At 49.8% G+C, this 15,215-nt stretch overlaps 4 protein-coding genes across 4 annotated transcripts; 2 read left to right on the forward strand and 2 right to left on the reverse strand.

The window, feature by feature from the left end:
- Positions 1 to 253: 253 nt before the first annotated feature.
- Positions 254 to 578, forward strand: GGI43DRAFT_387113 (40S ribosomal protein eS21; the record flags this gene model as incomplete). The annotated part of the gene is made up of 2 exons (XM_083203884.1): positions 254 to 285; positions 347 to 578. 2 exons carry the CDS (start codon positions 254 to 256, stop codon positions 576 to 578), a joined length of 264 nt encoding a protein of 87 aa, XP_083057031.1.
- On the reverse strand, positions 347 to 3,402 carry GGI43DRAFT_414426 (deoxyribodipyrimidine photo-lyase PHR1). Its single transcript, XM_083207038.1, has 3 exons — positions 1,699 to 3,402; positions 669 to 1,643; positions 347 to 608 (listed from the first exon to the last, which is right to left on the reverse strand). The coding sequence occupies exons 1-2, from the start codon at positions 3,036 to 3,038 to the stop codon at positions 1,094 to 1,096; spliced, it is 1,890 nt and encodes a 629-aa protein (XP_083057032.1). The 5' UTR covers positions 3,039 to 3,402; the 3' UTR covers positions 347 to 608; positions 669 to 1,093.
- A 1,019-nt stretch (positions 3,403 to 4,421) lies between these two features.
- On the forward strand, positions 4,422 to 5,978 carry GGI43DRAFT_387115 (XRCC4-like factor-domain-containing protein; the record flags this gene model as incomplete). Its single annotated transcript, XM_083203885.1, has 1 exon — positions 4,422 to 5,978. One exon carries the CDS (start codon positions 4,422 to 4,424, stop codon positions 5,976 to 5,978), a length of 1,557 nt encoding a protein of 518 aa, XP_083057033.1.
- Positions 5,979 to 11,493: 5,515 nt separating this feature from the next.
- On the reverse strand, positions 11,494 to 14,091 carry GGI43DRAFT_201121 (uncharacterized protein). The gene is made up of 2 exons (XM_083200071.1): positions 12,856 to 14,091; positions 11,494 to 12,585 (listed from the first exon to the last, which is right to left on the reverse strand). The coding sequence occupies exons 1-2, from the start codon at positions 13,882 to 13,884 to the stop codon at positions 11,788 to 11,790; spliced, it is 1,827 nt and encodes a 608-aa protein (XP_083057034.1). The 5' UTR covers positions 13,885 to 14,091; the 3' UTR covers positions 11,494 to 11,787.
- Positions 14,092 to 15,215: the final 1,124 nt, after the last annotated feature.

Genomic DNA, 15,215 nt, shown 5'->3' on the forward strand with positions numbered 1-15,215 from the left:
ACCGGATCGTCAATTAGCCAAACGCCTCCCGATAAAATGGGGCGGATTGCAACTCCGCGATTCTTCCACGAAGTCACGTGATATGTCAGCTGACGCACAATTTTGAGGGCTTAGGTCCGAAAATTCTGGACCCATGCTAAATTTTTGAAGGGAAGTTTTGCCTGTAGCCCACCAAACCGCCCTCCATATTATCCTCGCCAAACGCATCCTAAACCCCCTCTACACCACCACACCACCCCCCCTCACAGCCAAAATGGAAAACGACCGTGGCGAGATCGTCGACCTGTAAGGAGCTTTACAAAGTCCTGCTAAAGGAATGTCGAAATACTGATTGTTATCCGTCCAGCTACGTCCCGCGCAAGTGCAGCGCTACCAACCGCATCATCAAGGCCAAGGACCACGGCTCCGTCCAGATCTCCATCGCCAAGGTCGACGAGAACGGCCGTGCCGTCCCCGGAGAGAACCACGTCTACGCCCTGTGCGGCTTCGTCCGTGCCATGGGTGAGTCTGACGACTCTCTGAACCGATTGGCTCAGCGTGATGGCCTTGTCAAGGCTGTCTGGAGCGCCCAGCGATAAATTTCTCAAAAAAATAAAAATTTGGAAGAGGTACGAAGAACCGGGCAACGCATCGAATACGGAAAGCAGGTTGACTGACCTCGCGAATAGGGATTAGCATGGGTATGAAAGGCGGGTGTGGAAACTAGAGTTGGCTGCATGTAGCAAATCCAATTCAAGGCGTTTTGGCTCCGTTTCAAGACAAAAAATTTCGACGTGGAAATACGCGACTCGGATGTGACGTTTATTAAATACTTTTCTTTTTTTCGCCCCTTTATGAACACCTACCGGCTAGCAAAGTCTCCTCGAGCGAGCACTAACCTGCGCTCTTTGGTCGGGGATTCTGGAGCTGCTTCGATAGTTCCCAAGCCGAAGATTAAATACTTTGGCCTTCAAAAAGCTGTGGCGGTTAAGTTGCTCGTCATGGTACAGATACGGGTCAAACATGCTTAGATTTCTCAAGTAAGAATTGACAATATTTAATTGGCACTTATTAAACTACCAGGTGAACCATTCTCGACATTCGGTTTCTTTCTCTAGGTCTCTCTCTCAAGCCCTTCCTTGTATGCGCTCAGAGCGCGCTCCCTCGCTCCTTTATGATCGACGATTTGCTTCGGATAGCCCTGTTTTTTTGCCTTGGTACCCGCACCTCGGTTATACGGATCGTGTATCTCCTTATCGCTCAAGGCTTTCAACTCGGGAACCCATTGACGGATGTAGTCGCCGTTGGGGTCGAATTTTTCACTTTGGAGTAACGGATTAAAGACACGGAAATATGGCTGTGGATCAACTCCAACACTGGCACTGAATCCCCAGCCACCGTTGTTACTCGCAAAGTCGCCGTCGACCAAGTGCTCCATGAAATATTTCTCGCCCATGCGCCAATCAATCAGCAGATCCTTGGAAAGAAAGGAAGCGACAATCATTCGGCACCGGTTGTGCATGTATCCCATGTGATTGAGCTGACGCATTGCAGCATCGACAATCGGAAACCCAGTTCGTCCCTCACACCATGCCTCAAAATGATCCATATTATACGACCATTCGATATTTGCGTACTCTGGCTTGAATGGCTTGTTCATACTAGTTGTATTCTTAGTAGTTGATCTAATTGATAAGAACCACAGTATATACGTACCAGACATATGGCCAATTGACCAAAACGTGCTTATAAAAGTCTCGCCAAGCAATTTCGCTGATCCAGACTTGAATGCCCTGATGACCGCCATCCAGTCGCTTAGTTTTATTCCTGTCCCTGGCTGTCCGAACACATGTCCTAGAACTGATTGTCCCGCTTGCAAGATGCAGAGATAGGCACGACGTCCCATTGTCTCCGGGAATATTTCGCCTATTGTGATAGTTTACAATGGCGTCTTCGCAGAAACTTTCCAGTCTTGACATTGCCTCATGTTCGCCACAGGGCCACAGACCGTGGAATCTCTTTTTCTCCTCATCACTAAGCTGCTTGTTCTTTGGTGCATCTGGGATTCGGCAATCGAAGAGAGTCTTATACGTTTGTCGTGTAGCATCTGGATTTTTCTCCGGCCGGTCATAAATCTCGAGAAGATCCAAATTCTCATGAATATGAGCCATCCAAGATCGATACCAAGGAGTGTAAACAGCATACTGTTTGCCAGAGCCGCTATGTAACTCTCCTGGAGGTACAACGCACGTATCATGAACAACCTCAAATGACATATTGTTTTCCGCAAACTGGCGAATCATACGAGCTTCCCGTCGTAGTTCGTCAACTTCGTATTCCATGTTGGCGAAGAGATGATTGCTACCCCATTCTTCCATAAGCTCTGAAATTCGATGCGGAATGTCCTTCCTTTTATCCATGTTTTCCACATAGAGAGGGATATCGAGGGCAGCCAGATCATCTCTCAGAACGCTTAATGTTCTCAACATAAAGTCTACTCTGACTGGCGCCGTGAGATGGGCCTCGAAGTCTTGAGGACTTATGATATAGACGCAGATGAGAGGAACACCAGCCTCTTTAGCTTTGGCACTTGCCAGTGCAAGTGATCGATTGTCAGAATGACGAAGATCCACTTTGAACCAATGAACCACAGCATGCTGGACCTTGGCTTGTTTACGAGCTCCAGCTGTCTCTTCCAGTGCCGCGATAAGTCCTTCTATTGGCCTTTCAATTTCATTGGAATTATACGCATGAGCCCGATCAGTGCTCATTTCAGGTGGATAGAAGCGGCGTAAAACGATGCCATGGTCTTCTGCATCTTTTGCGAACGGATGGGGCTGGCGGAGCTCATCACCATTGGCTTCATGCTTCACTCTTTTGGTCTCAACTCCATTGGCTTTTCCCACGGGGGATGCTGTTTTCCTCTTGGAGCCTTTTGGAGGCATTGTGGAGAACGTGAATTTCGGCAGAACAGGTTTAGGAAATGATGAAACTGAGAGTAGATAATTTCTCCTTGTAATTTGAGGTCGGGCTATCGCATAGATACTCCTCGCGAGCATTTACAGCACAGCGGAATTCTGAACAGAGAGAATTGACGATACAGCAGTAGCTCAAAATATTACGAAGCAAAAAATGAGATACGCGTGTGTTTATTTTAATCGCATCCATTCTTTATTTATTATGCGCCAAATCGCGGTTATGAGATATAGTCTCGATGTGTCCTGCGTCATCGGCGTCTGGAGATCGGGACTTTGGCTGGTGCGATGTCAGTGCGATTTCAGTGGCTTGGTATCCCTGCGCAAGTAGCAAGACAATGCGGAGATTAAGCAGTATCACGAACGAATTAGAATTGGATTCTCTGGTACACACTTAGTATTTCACCGCTACACCCCTTGAACAATGCATAAATCATCAGCTCGATGTCTATGATGTGGTCGAAAATTATATAGATCTGGGAGCTAGAAGATGGCCGAGAGCAAGGCAGTACCGTCTCTTTGCTGGCTGGTTGTTCCGGGTACTTAGTATAAGCCGCTTCAGCCAGCTACATCTGCAGTACCGGTACCTAAACGCAATGCCCGTTAGTTTTGGCCAAGAGGTTCGTGCCTTCTTGCACACATTTAGACTTTCGAAAAAAATAAACGAGGAAAGCAAAGTGACGTCTTGGATAATGTGAAAAGCTAACAAAGATTTAGTGTTTAAGTCCACCATTTCTCTTTTTCCCTCTTGCTCAAGTGAATGGTGCACTGCCAGAGACCAAGACTCCAGTCAAGGGCCTCAACAGCTGTCGCCAGCTGTCAGATACAATGCGCCAGCCAGACGCAGAGCTCTGATAGGCCTACAGGCATCCATGGATACCTAGAATGCAGCGCCACGCCACCGCTATTCCTGAGCAGAGCAAGGATGCCTTATCGCCAGGCCGCGACGCCACTGCACTGGGCCTTGACTTGACGCGTTCTGCCTCATTTCCAGAACAATACCGGTTCCAACTCTAGTTCGGCTTCTGGAGAGACAGCCCGTGTCGTACATAAGTGCCTTGTCGAGCCAGTTTTGGATGTGAATCAACCTGAGCCTACGGAATAAAGCTACACAAAATACTCAACAGAGTGTCGGCCCTATATTGCTTTGTGGCACAAGACGGGCCTATCCAGCGTTTCCTCATATTTGGAACCATTTCCTCTCAACGTTTTAATATTGCTGGCCAAAGAGCTGTACGACCACCGTCGCGGCATAGACAGATCCATTGCGCACGTCCCTCGGTGCGACGTCGCCTTTGTTGCATTTTCAACCTTGGCCACGGATCACCAGGTTCCCCAGCTTGTATTCACCGAGAATCTCCCTTGGTGCACACTGGGGCTGCCTTACAATCACGCGGCCCTATCGACTTTTAGCCTCACAGTGCTATTCTCTCATCACAGCTGCCGTTGGGCCCTCTTTGTGACGCCATGGCCGGCGATTTGACATGGCAGCCTCTGCCGCAGGCATCATCGTCTGACATACCGATGCTTTTGGTGTCGGTTGACATTGGCACCGCCGCCTACACCGTCCGAATCACTGACTTGGCCAATATCTGGGTTGAAACCCTGGATCGAAAGGCAATTTTCATGAGGGGATGGAGCGAGAATACAAGTATTGATCCGAGTGACACACCCGAGAATATGGCCAAATTCCTTGGTAGCTTGAGATCGGCCCTAGATCCCACTCAGCCGGGCCATGAGCAGACTGCTCTCACCCTGTCACCAAGCCCTTCTGCAGAAACTGGCGATGACGGCCTGACCCTTCTGGTTACTTGCCCGCTCCCAGGATTTCAGCCCCTGAAGTGGCCAGTTCATCTTAAGAAGTCTCCTCCATCGGCTATTGCTACTGATCTCGTCTTACCTCTGCTTGAGGCACAATTAGCTCGAAAGCAAGAAGTGGACGCGCTATTACAGGAGTTGAGCCACAAAGATACAGTCATTACCAAGCTGGCCGATAAGCTGGAAGCTACCGGGACTGGCCTGGAGCATGTTTTCACGGCCCTTTCGGGGAAGAAGAAAGTAGCAAGAGCTGCCGCAGAAGAGAAAGTAAAGGGACTGGCCCCCTTTCGCAAACATAATTGGAAAGCGAGTCTCAAATCAAGTAATGACGGCCCAACCAATGTTGGTGATCTTGCAAGAAATGTGTTTGATGGAGAAGGCTTGAGCAAACGATGTTTGATACAGGTAGATGCTTCTCCAGCACTGGATAAGTGGTGGCATGATTTTAAGGGCACGTCACAACTAGTGCATCGTGGCAAACAGCAAACAGCATCATCTGCGAAAATGTCGCCATCGCCATCTACTAAATCGATGAATGTGGAAGATGATGATGACTTTCAAGTCCAACCCACACCTCCTCATCTTCAGTCAAAAAACAAAAGCTCCCCTATTGCTATTGCTGATGATGCGTCAACAGAAGGCGAAGAGGAGCTGGGAGTAAAGCCTCCACCACAACCCATTGCAAGGAACCCCGAATCATCACGAGATACCAAGACGAATGGCGTGCGGGCAACGACGGCACCAGTCCCAGTAGATGAAGACGAAACAGCATCTGAGGCTAGTGATGATGAAATGGCTATAAGCCACGGCGCATCTTCTTCTTTACCCGCGCCAGCTCCTTCCAAACCTATCAGCAAGGCGGGAGGGCTAGGGCGCATCGGCGGCGCTGCGGCAAAAATGCGTGCCACAGAAACGGTAGAAGCTCCAGAAGTGAAAGAGAACACTGAGAACCAGGCAACCACAAAGCCTCATGCGCCAAAGAAATTGGGAGTCATCGGGAAGAAGTCTGACACTGGATGCTCCAAAGAGCCAGTACTAGATAACACTGCAAAGCGAGGCCGCCCAGCGGAGCGTGAAGAGTCCCAAACTGATGATCAGCCTAGAGAAACCTCACAAGAACGCGCTGATCGGAGACGAGAAGAGTTGAAGAACGAGCTTCAGAGAAAAGCGGCAGCTGGTCCTGCCAAAAAGAAGAGGCGGTTCTAAGTTAAAAGCCCAATATATCTAATCACACTGTATTATCATCATGTATTTTCTCATAAGGATCTCACCAGAACTTAGTTTGTCGTTGGATACCCAGAAGATTAAGCATTGTACGACCAATGGTTTACAGTTTTCAGTTTGTGATATCGTGTTACACAACCGCTCTGGGCTATTAATGCCCCTCCTAGATTTCCATTGGTATCTTTTTACGAGTATGTACTACTACAAGCGCCATACTTGAATGCTTCACTATGGCCTAATCGGCAATCGCTCGCCGGCCGACTCTTGGTCTGAGCAGCAGGTCATGGGAAGAAGGAGAAATGATTTGTTGGATCTGAAACATGCGTTGCCGTGAGTTGTTGCAGAAATATGAAGAATTCAGCTCAACAAGTGCTTCAAGGTGGTCAATGTCATTAGGACACTCTTAGTACACAGCTTTTGATCCCTCTGGTCAAAGCCATGGCTAGCTATGTGGGAATTAAGTGGATGTACATTAAAAAAGTACGGCACTCACGAGCACAAGCGATATCCCTACTTGTGCCTGGGATAAAAATAAGAAAGATACAGAGTAGGGCGTACGCAGCTCAGCCATGTCATGACACGGTACCCAGCGGTGGACAGGGAAAGGAGAGCAGAAAAAGAAAGCAAAGCTGAAAAGAAGAGGGCGCTGGGAAATATCCGACGGCAGCAGCTTGGGATTGGTCCTAAGAGGTTACACCACCAATTTCGCAAGATCCATCTCTCGACAAGGCGCGTACATAATCATGCACGTGTACACGAATAAGGGCAGAGCGTGGATGCTAGAAGCAGGCTGCGGAGAAGTCCGCTTACATTCTCTACTATGAGTGGCTGTGGCATCCTCAGCTGAAGACTAACTACAAACTGCTACGCTGAGATGTGTCAATGCGCGTTATTTAGGACTAGGGTCTCCATGTGGTGGTTTGACAAGGCAGTGTCACGATACGCACGGCCCAGAAATATACATCCTTCTTTTGATCGTACAACCAGGTACCTCTAGATGCGATATTGCTCACTTGGGAATATTGAGCTAAAAAGCAGAAATAGATTCGAAGAGCTCTGCCATATGCGTATCTCGTATAGAATTCGAGTGCGAAAGTGGACTTTATATCAGTCTTGGGGGTCGCTCCATATTGATGGTAAGTATATTAGTCTGCCTGTCACCTATCAGAATATCCAGGCTCGATTCAAAAATCTCTGCACAACATGGTAACATACTTGTGCTATATGCAGCTCTTCCATGGCAGCCATAGGCTATCCAGATGATTGGATTGATTATACTACCCTTGCTGCCTGGCCCTCTGCGCAGGAATTTCAATGAGACTATATGCGGAAGCACGTGGATTTTCCCGGAAAGGATGAGAATGAGGTATCTTATCTGCTTTTCTAGGATTATTACTTGACGCTAAGTAGTATCAGTAATTTCGGTAAGCAGAAGAAAAAGAAACCAAAAATAACAGCACTTGGGCGTGACCGATAGTGGGACCATTGGGTGGCAACCGAGAGATGTTGATTAGGTCGGACTTCATAGCCGGCCGGGGTTTTGAGCATCAGGGAGGATTCACAGCCTGACATCGGGCAATTTATCAAGATACAATTTTCCTGCCATACCTCTATTGGCATTAACCCCGGGACCTCTTATGCAACATGGCCTTGTTATTTGAATCTGGCAATCTGTGGGTGTGGCTGAACCGGAAAGTCTATCCGTGGCTCACATCCTCAGCTCCCTGGCCGTTTCCTAGTCTTTTACCAGCATATAACCCCAAAAGTAGGCAGCATCAAGATTACTCCTCGGCCAGGCGGCTTCTTACGCGGCCAGCTGGATATTACCGCTGCACGGGACCGACACATGCCGCAGGTAGCTCCCTTTAGGCCCTTGTCAACAGTATCCCTACCTATCCGAAGGCTAAGTCAAGCCATCACAGAGCTGAAAACGTGATGGTGATTAGGGGAGCGAAGGAAGTAGGAAAATAAGCATCCCTGGCGAAAGCCTCGTGCTAAGATGGATTGTCAACAGCGGCTTCTGTTACGTTCTTGATCTTGTGGGCCTCCCGCTTTCCTCTCGCTTGGAATTCCCAGATTCGACTGCTGTGACCCCATACGGATCTTAAGCCCACTTATCCGCCACTGCTTCTGACTGAAGTCCGTCATACGGTCCTCTACCGTTCAGTCGCAGCCTAACGCCAATATTGATGCTAAAGGGAGGGGACATTCTCGTCTTGCCGCACTATTGTGTACCTCATCTGCGAGTATTTGCATCATGTGCTAAGGCGCCATGCAGCAGTCAGGACTGGATGGCGTAAGGAGTGTTCGATTTGGTCCAAAGGGACTACTGGGGCCAGGTTATAATGATTCTTCTCCGCATATCATGGAGCACTACAGTGCTTCGCACAGGCCCGATAACCCCGGCAGCCGTATGTACGCACACACGCTCTCCAGGGCCTCTGAGAGGAGAATCTGAGGGCGTGGGCAAAAAGTGTCTGTTCCATGCTCCCACAGCAAGGTCCATGAAGCGAAAATGCAGGGCACTCTGGGGTTCATTGACGCGCTCGAGGCAATACATGGCCGGTGCATAAGAAACCAGGTACGAAGTACTGTACCACAATCCTATTAGCTAAAGCCCGCGCATCAGAGGCAACTGGAAGCAACGCAGGGACTCCAGTAGAGTTCTTCTAGAGCGTGCTCCATGCATCCGCCAATCCCCAGTTTCCCGTCGGTTGTGGCATCACGAGTGACACTCAATGGGCTGCATAGCGGTGAGGCATGAATAAAACGAGAGAGAGATCTGCGATGCATAACTGCACTGTTGGCACATCTCAGGTTGGTCCCAGAATGGCTCATTGTTCGGATACATCTATCTAACTTGCATTATTTATGCCATGCCCTTTATCTATGCACTATAATACCAGGGCTTTCCAACAAAACTCTCCGGGTACAGGCGGTATCCATGCCTGTGTCCGATCAGGAAGGGTCGCGGAGTGTATCAAGTATACACGAGCAAGACGAGTTAGCTCTATCTTTTCTAAAGCCCGTCCCCTGTAAGTGACCATGGCTAACTTGCTGGATATGGTAAACCAAGCGGTCTATGAGGCCCAATAGAGTAATATTGTCGATCACTGAAGCTCTATGGCTCTGAAATGGTAGAGCTAACATCTCTAAGACCGTTCAGTTTGTTACCAGGGCTCTTAACGGGAAAGTCCACTGGCGAGAGATAGTAGCACACCTATTTTCCTCAACTGGTGTCCTCGCTATCGTCGCTAATATTTAACCGAATAAAGTTAAAAGAAGCTTGATAAGGAGCTACAGCAATTGCCATATTATTCGCACATCTCCTGGATCACGCCACGTCCAGCCTCCTCAGCTCTGCTCTTCGGAAGGACATGTATCCGGGGCCTTTTCCCCTCTCTCGTCCATTACCACTCGTATATACACCCTTGTCCAAAGCAATCCTTCTTCTCACAACAAGGGCTATCCTAGGACTTTTGTTCTAACGAAAAGAGTTTGCCTCGAAACTATAGTTGTCTTTCCCCCCTCAAATCTCAGTCAAGAACTGGCGCCAGCAGATGCACTACTGCGTTGGCTGTTGGTGGGAAGCAGGGCGGAAGACACATCGGTGGGAGCTCATCCGCGTCGATCGGCCGTTGGTGTACCTCAAACGAACGGGAAGACTATATTACTGCCACACGAGGAGTACTTGTACTTTTAACCACATTCCCATCGGCCGCCAGTCATTCACCGCTCAGCCAATACCCTTGCTAGAATTGTTTGTGTGGCGCGGCTGCTTCATCCTCCTCATTTCACTACCACCGTTTAGCGCCATAGCTCACCAGAATCTGCCATTGGAGAGGAGGTCACTTGTGTCCTATCCAGTGCCAAATATAGATTAATGCGCTGAGCGTACAGAGCACCGTTCGAGCATTGCTTACCGCCAGAGATCGAGGCACTGTTGCCAGCCTGGCCTATGCTGCCCGCCACCAGCTCCCCTCCTCAGAAAAGAAGTCTATTGTGCTTGGCTGTTGGCTCTGCTATCGTACTTCAACGCTAGGAAAGTTTTCGTCGGAACTTGCCGGCTTTGGGAGAGGCTTTGTTTTTTTAAAAGAAAAAGAAAGAAAGAAAGTTACACGGTTTGTGCTGTGTTTTTTTCTGGGGAATAGATGAGATGAATACTTGTTCAGTGGGCGGTGTGCCACAAGAGCTTGACATGCATAGTGGTACTGTATTCCACCGTGTATTATAGAATATCACGACAAAGACTTTCAGAGGTTGGAAGTAAAGGCGAGGTGAGAAAAATACCATGGGATTAAGCTAGATATGAAAAGAGAACCTCTATATGAAAAACCAGACCAGAGATAGAAACACAAACTAAAATAAAACACAAAAAATATGAAAACAAGATCTCACTCTCGAAAACTAGCAGTGCTGAAAACACTACGGGTATGTAAGGAGGTAGCGGCCATCACCAAAGCAAATGCATTAATCCTCGCCAAAAACAAAACAGAGATCCAGCCGAAAGTAGAGGAGAAAAAGAAAAAAATCCATGCCCAATTAAGAAAATCCATTACCTGCTTTTCGCTTCCATCGCTGTTCGTATACCATTTCCAACCCATTTTCCGTCATGCATAAGGCTCTCTCTCTTAGAGCACGCAAAAAAAAGTAATACATCCATAGCGCCCCATATTCTAGTCCAGCTTTGACCAGAAGTCGCCCTTAACAGGTCCCAAAGGCAAGAAGAAAACGCCAAGAACAAATCGAAGTTGTTGAGAAAGGACAAAAAGAGTTGGGCCGTTGTGCCCGTGTACCACCAGTAAAGGCAGTAGAGATCTGTCAAGGCAAGAAAGCAGACACGCCAGCGTGACCAACCGCCTTAGCAACAAGGCAGGCAACCGCACTCTCCTCCAAGGGTCTCCCATGCTGCGGTACATTGCTAGCCTCGTGCGAATGGAGTGTGCCTTTGTTCGCCTGTTTAGGTAGTCCAGGTGCCAAGCCCAGGCCGGTTTGAGGAATAGTGCATCCATCATTGGGGGGCAGACCCTTGCAGCTTGCAGCCGTGAACGCGGCTGTTGGTTCGTCTGAGATAGCCGTGGCTTTCTTCTAGTCCCCCTGCCCTGCTCTTTTTTCGTATCCGCCAAGGCAGTGAGGTGTGTGTGTGTGAGGACGGAGAGTGCGCTGGTGGTTACACCAAGCAGCAGCCACGTTGAGAAACGCATAGACCGGGCATCAACTCCACTGACCCGTGATACTTGATTCGTCCTCTGCGTCAATGCTGCTGCAGTGGCAGTCTAGATTTGTAGTGGCAGTCACTGTCCCGGCTTGCGTTGTTTTTTGCGTTTGAGGCTGTCGGTTCTTATCCCTCTCCACTTGCCGTTGAATTGCGTGATTGTTGTTCCGCTGCCCTGTTGCTGCTGCTATTGCTGCAACTGTTGCTCGTTGTTGTAAACGGTGGTTGTGGCTGTCACCGCCGCCCATCACCAGATATACAGGATGCCCAGCTCAACCATGCTGGCGTATATGTGTATGCATGTTTGACATGACATGCGGAGCGCGGTGAGGAAAAAACGTGTGCGCGTGAGAGTGTAGGTGTGAGTGTGTGCGCGTGGCCAGCCACATCGCCAATCGGAACGGGAACCTGTGTGTCGTACGGTCAACCGTCCAGCGTGACGTTGTGTATACCAAGCCCCTCCGAGACCAGCTCGTTCAAAAAAGACAGACAAAGTTTGGCGGGCGGGCTCTGTAGTGCAAGCAGAGCGTGCAAGCAGACTCTCTTACTCTGCATATCATAAGCCTCCTGCTTCCCTTAAACGCTGTTAGGGCTGGTCCAGCCGATTCTCGGAGTGCCGATAATGGTGTTATGGCGCCGGATCTGCTCAGGAACGTCGATATTGGTGCGGTCACCGGCATAGTCTAGTTGGACATCTGCAATACCATAAGGAAACTCTACCGGCGACGGCTCCAGGTACATTTGCTCCTGTTGGCTCATGTATGAAACTGCATGAATGCCGCTGTGACCATTGCCTCCGCCAGCCACTTGTTGGTCCATCCGCGGTCCTGCCATCTGCAGTCCATAGAGCTCTGTGGCTGCGGTGGCTACGGTCCCAAATTCCGCGCTATTGCTGTGCCCATGCACGATGGGGGTCTGGATGGCTGCCGGGTCGATCCGTGGGATTGCAATGGACATGGAATAGAAGGGATCTGCCAGGCTGGTGGCTGGTGGCGAGCCCAGCCCGCTACCAACCAGCCGATACTGGCGACCACTGGCCAGCGGCAGCTCTTGGCCGTACAGATGGCTCCGAATACGCGAGTTTCTAGCCGCGCATCCGCCCTTCTGTCCAGATAAGGCCCTGACAGTGCTGTTGCGTTGGTTGATCCGCCGCTCCATTCCCATGTCTAGATGGCTTGAGCTGCGTCTGCTCGAGCGACGCCCAGAGTTCCCTTTACGGTATCTGGTCGTGCTCTGTACTCCATCGCGGACGGCCCAGTCTTCTAGGATCCATTCGTTCGCTCGTTTTACCTCACCTGCAAATAAGGACTCGCCTTCTGCGCACGCTGAAGGGGCGGTTTCCTCAACGCGCTTGCGATCGCGTCTTTTGAATGCCTAGAGTAGAAAGTTAGCATCCGGTAATCCTAGTCTCTAAATTGCAGCCATGATTGAAACCGGGCAGATAGTACATGGTAGTTGCATCCACCGCAGCAAACGGGAAGACAGGGAGAAGAAAAAGAAAAGAACATGCAGATGTTGGCCCCACTTGCCGGGGTCTTTGGAAGCGGCGTAAGACAAGAAGAAAAGAAAGAAAGAAAGATCGGTTAGGGTAGAAAACAAAAACAAAACAAACATGCTAGGCTTAGGTGTCTGGGGTTCACTCACGGCGTTCATGCTAAGGTTATGGCGGATGCTGTTTTGCCATCCGCCCCTTTCATTCTTAGCCTTGCTGGTGTGGTCTCTGAACCATTGGTAGAGCTCTTGCAGAGTCATGGTATAGTCGGGTTGGCCCATCAGAGCCTTGTAGATGAGCTTGGCGTAAGGTTCATCGGCCTTATCGTCATGCCGAGCAGTGCTCATTGTCATAGGCTCGTTAGCACGAGGAGCGGCGAGGATCGATTCCATGAATTCCGCATCCTGGCCGTCAATGTGTTCAATCTTGGGCGAAATGAAAGAAGCAGGAGTTTCTGCTTGCAAGCCATCCGGCGATCCAGCGCTCGAAGAGGGAGGAACAGTAGATAGCTCCGGCATCGCGTGAGAAGACACTGAAAGATTGAAAGCAACCGGGATTTCAATGTCAGAATCGGGGTGGAAGCTCGTCGTGTAGGGGGTATGTATGTCTGGATGCTGAAGAGAGAACTCTTGTGACGACATTGGAGTGCAAACCCTATCAAAAGGCTGGTCTCCAGGATGCTGCGAATGGAAGAAACCTGACGTCGGGGGGTAGCCAGATACCGATGACCATCCGCCAGGAGAAGCGGGCGAATTGTTATGACAAGGCAGAGATGCGTTGCCACAAGCAGGTAAATCCTGGAAAGGCATACAATATTGGATATCACCCGGTCTCAGAGGAGGCGATGGCCAGATGTTGTGGCTTCTTGGCTGATACGGCGAAAACGGGCTCATATATGCACTAGATTCAATGCAGCAAGCTGGTGGCGATAGCAGCTGTCCCTCTTGTGAGCATAGAATTTCTTGATGTCGTTGCTGTTGTGGGAGAGCGCAAACCGCCGGAGTAAACGAAGATGTATCAGGTTGGTGATGTTGTTGCTCCTTCCCAAAGCCAGACGGCAAAGGGGAGAAGACCACAGGCGAACAGCTACCCATAGAGGTCGATTGCTTGGTCGATTGGGGGTGTTGAAAGTCCGTGTAGCTTCCCACCGGAAGCTTCCTGTCCAAAATGGGCGAGGCCATAGGATGTAATGGCGGGTAAAGTCTTGGGGAAAGCAGAGGAGGATGTCGAGACGGAGCAAATGAGGGGGTAGCAAAGAAGGTAGCTTTGTATGTTCAGAGACTTTCTGGTCAGGACGGAAAGACCTGATGCTGTAACGACGTCGTCAGGAGACGGGAAAGTGGGAAAAGTGTCGAACAAGGCAGATATGTAAGTGGAGGCGGCAGAGTGCCACAAGAAGGGCAGTATGGGACACCCGAGCATCTCCTTGTGCGCCACATCTTTATAGTGCGTGTATGTGCGTAAGTACATACAAGAGAGGAAGTGAACGGGTGTGAGAGAGAGTGAGAGTGAGAGAGAAAAGCATAGTTGTTTGTAGGAGTTTCATACGTAACGTGTAAGGCCTTGTATACGTCTCTTTGCGGCCTAGACAAGCATCAATTTTTCCCCAGGCCACCCAAGTTTAGCAGATGGACGTCCTTATTGGCGGCCCTACAGAGAGAGGCCATGCGAACAAGCAATCCAGGTCCGCGGTGCCACTCGCACACACACGCACCCCGTAAACGTAGAAAACGCCAGCCCGGCAAGCTCCCAATGCGACCCATCATGCATATCTCTTCTGCCTCTTCAGACGTGAGCCACCGGTTACACTTTGAGTAACCTGGGGAAGGCTCATTGAAACAGTGCCGGGTGCTGTCGATATGGATAAGATGGCCGGCCGGCAGAAGGCCCAGACGACGAGTGTGTAACTGGACTGGGGGCACCAGAAGAGAGGAAAACGGAGGAGAGGAGTGTTTTTCCTTCAGCTGCAGTGAATAAAATCACCTCCCATGTTGCCGTCGCTATTTCTGCTACAATTTCCCTTCCTTAATACCACCAGCGTCGGAATTTTCACGTCCATGCAGAGCACGGGTGTCCTAGCCCAGCTTCAGGTAGCAGCCCGCCTTCATTGGTCTACATATGAACGATGTGCCTTTGTCATCTGTAGGCATGTCCGGGCTACTACTTGAACTTCTACCTCGAGTCAGCTCCGTCCATGCTCTTGATTGGCAGCAATGGAGACTCCACGCTTCAGCAACGGCTATCGGCATGCCGCTGGAGAAGGATCCAATGAGATCTCTCTGAATGACGGCTATTCGGGGTTTTGCCAAGGTACCTGGTAGTAGTGTAGCCGTAGAAGCTTTTCCTACTGCAGATGCTTCTATATAATGTACGTCAAGGCTGTGTCCGCGGAGACGGCTAAAGGCTTGCAGCAGGGAGGGTGGAGGGTGTGTCCAGGTACGTATATGCCAGGGGATGCGGAAACGAGTGCAGTAGTTGAGCTCAGTTAAGCCAATAAGTTTGATTGCCATCC

Source organism: Trichoderma evansii, assembly GCF_050947405.1.
Source record: "Trichoderma evansii strain SZMC 28006 chromosome Unknown GGI43scaffold_23, whole genome shotgun sequence".
Classification (NCBI taxonomy): Eukaryota; Fungi; Ascomycota; class Sordariomycetes; order Hypocreales; family Hypocreaceae; genus Trichoderma; species Trichoderma evansii.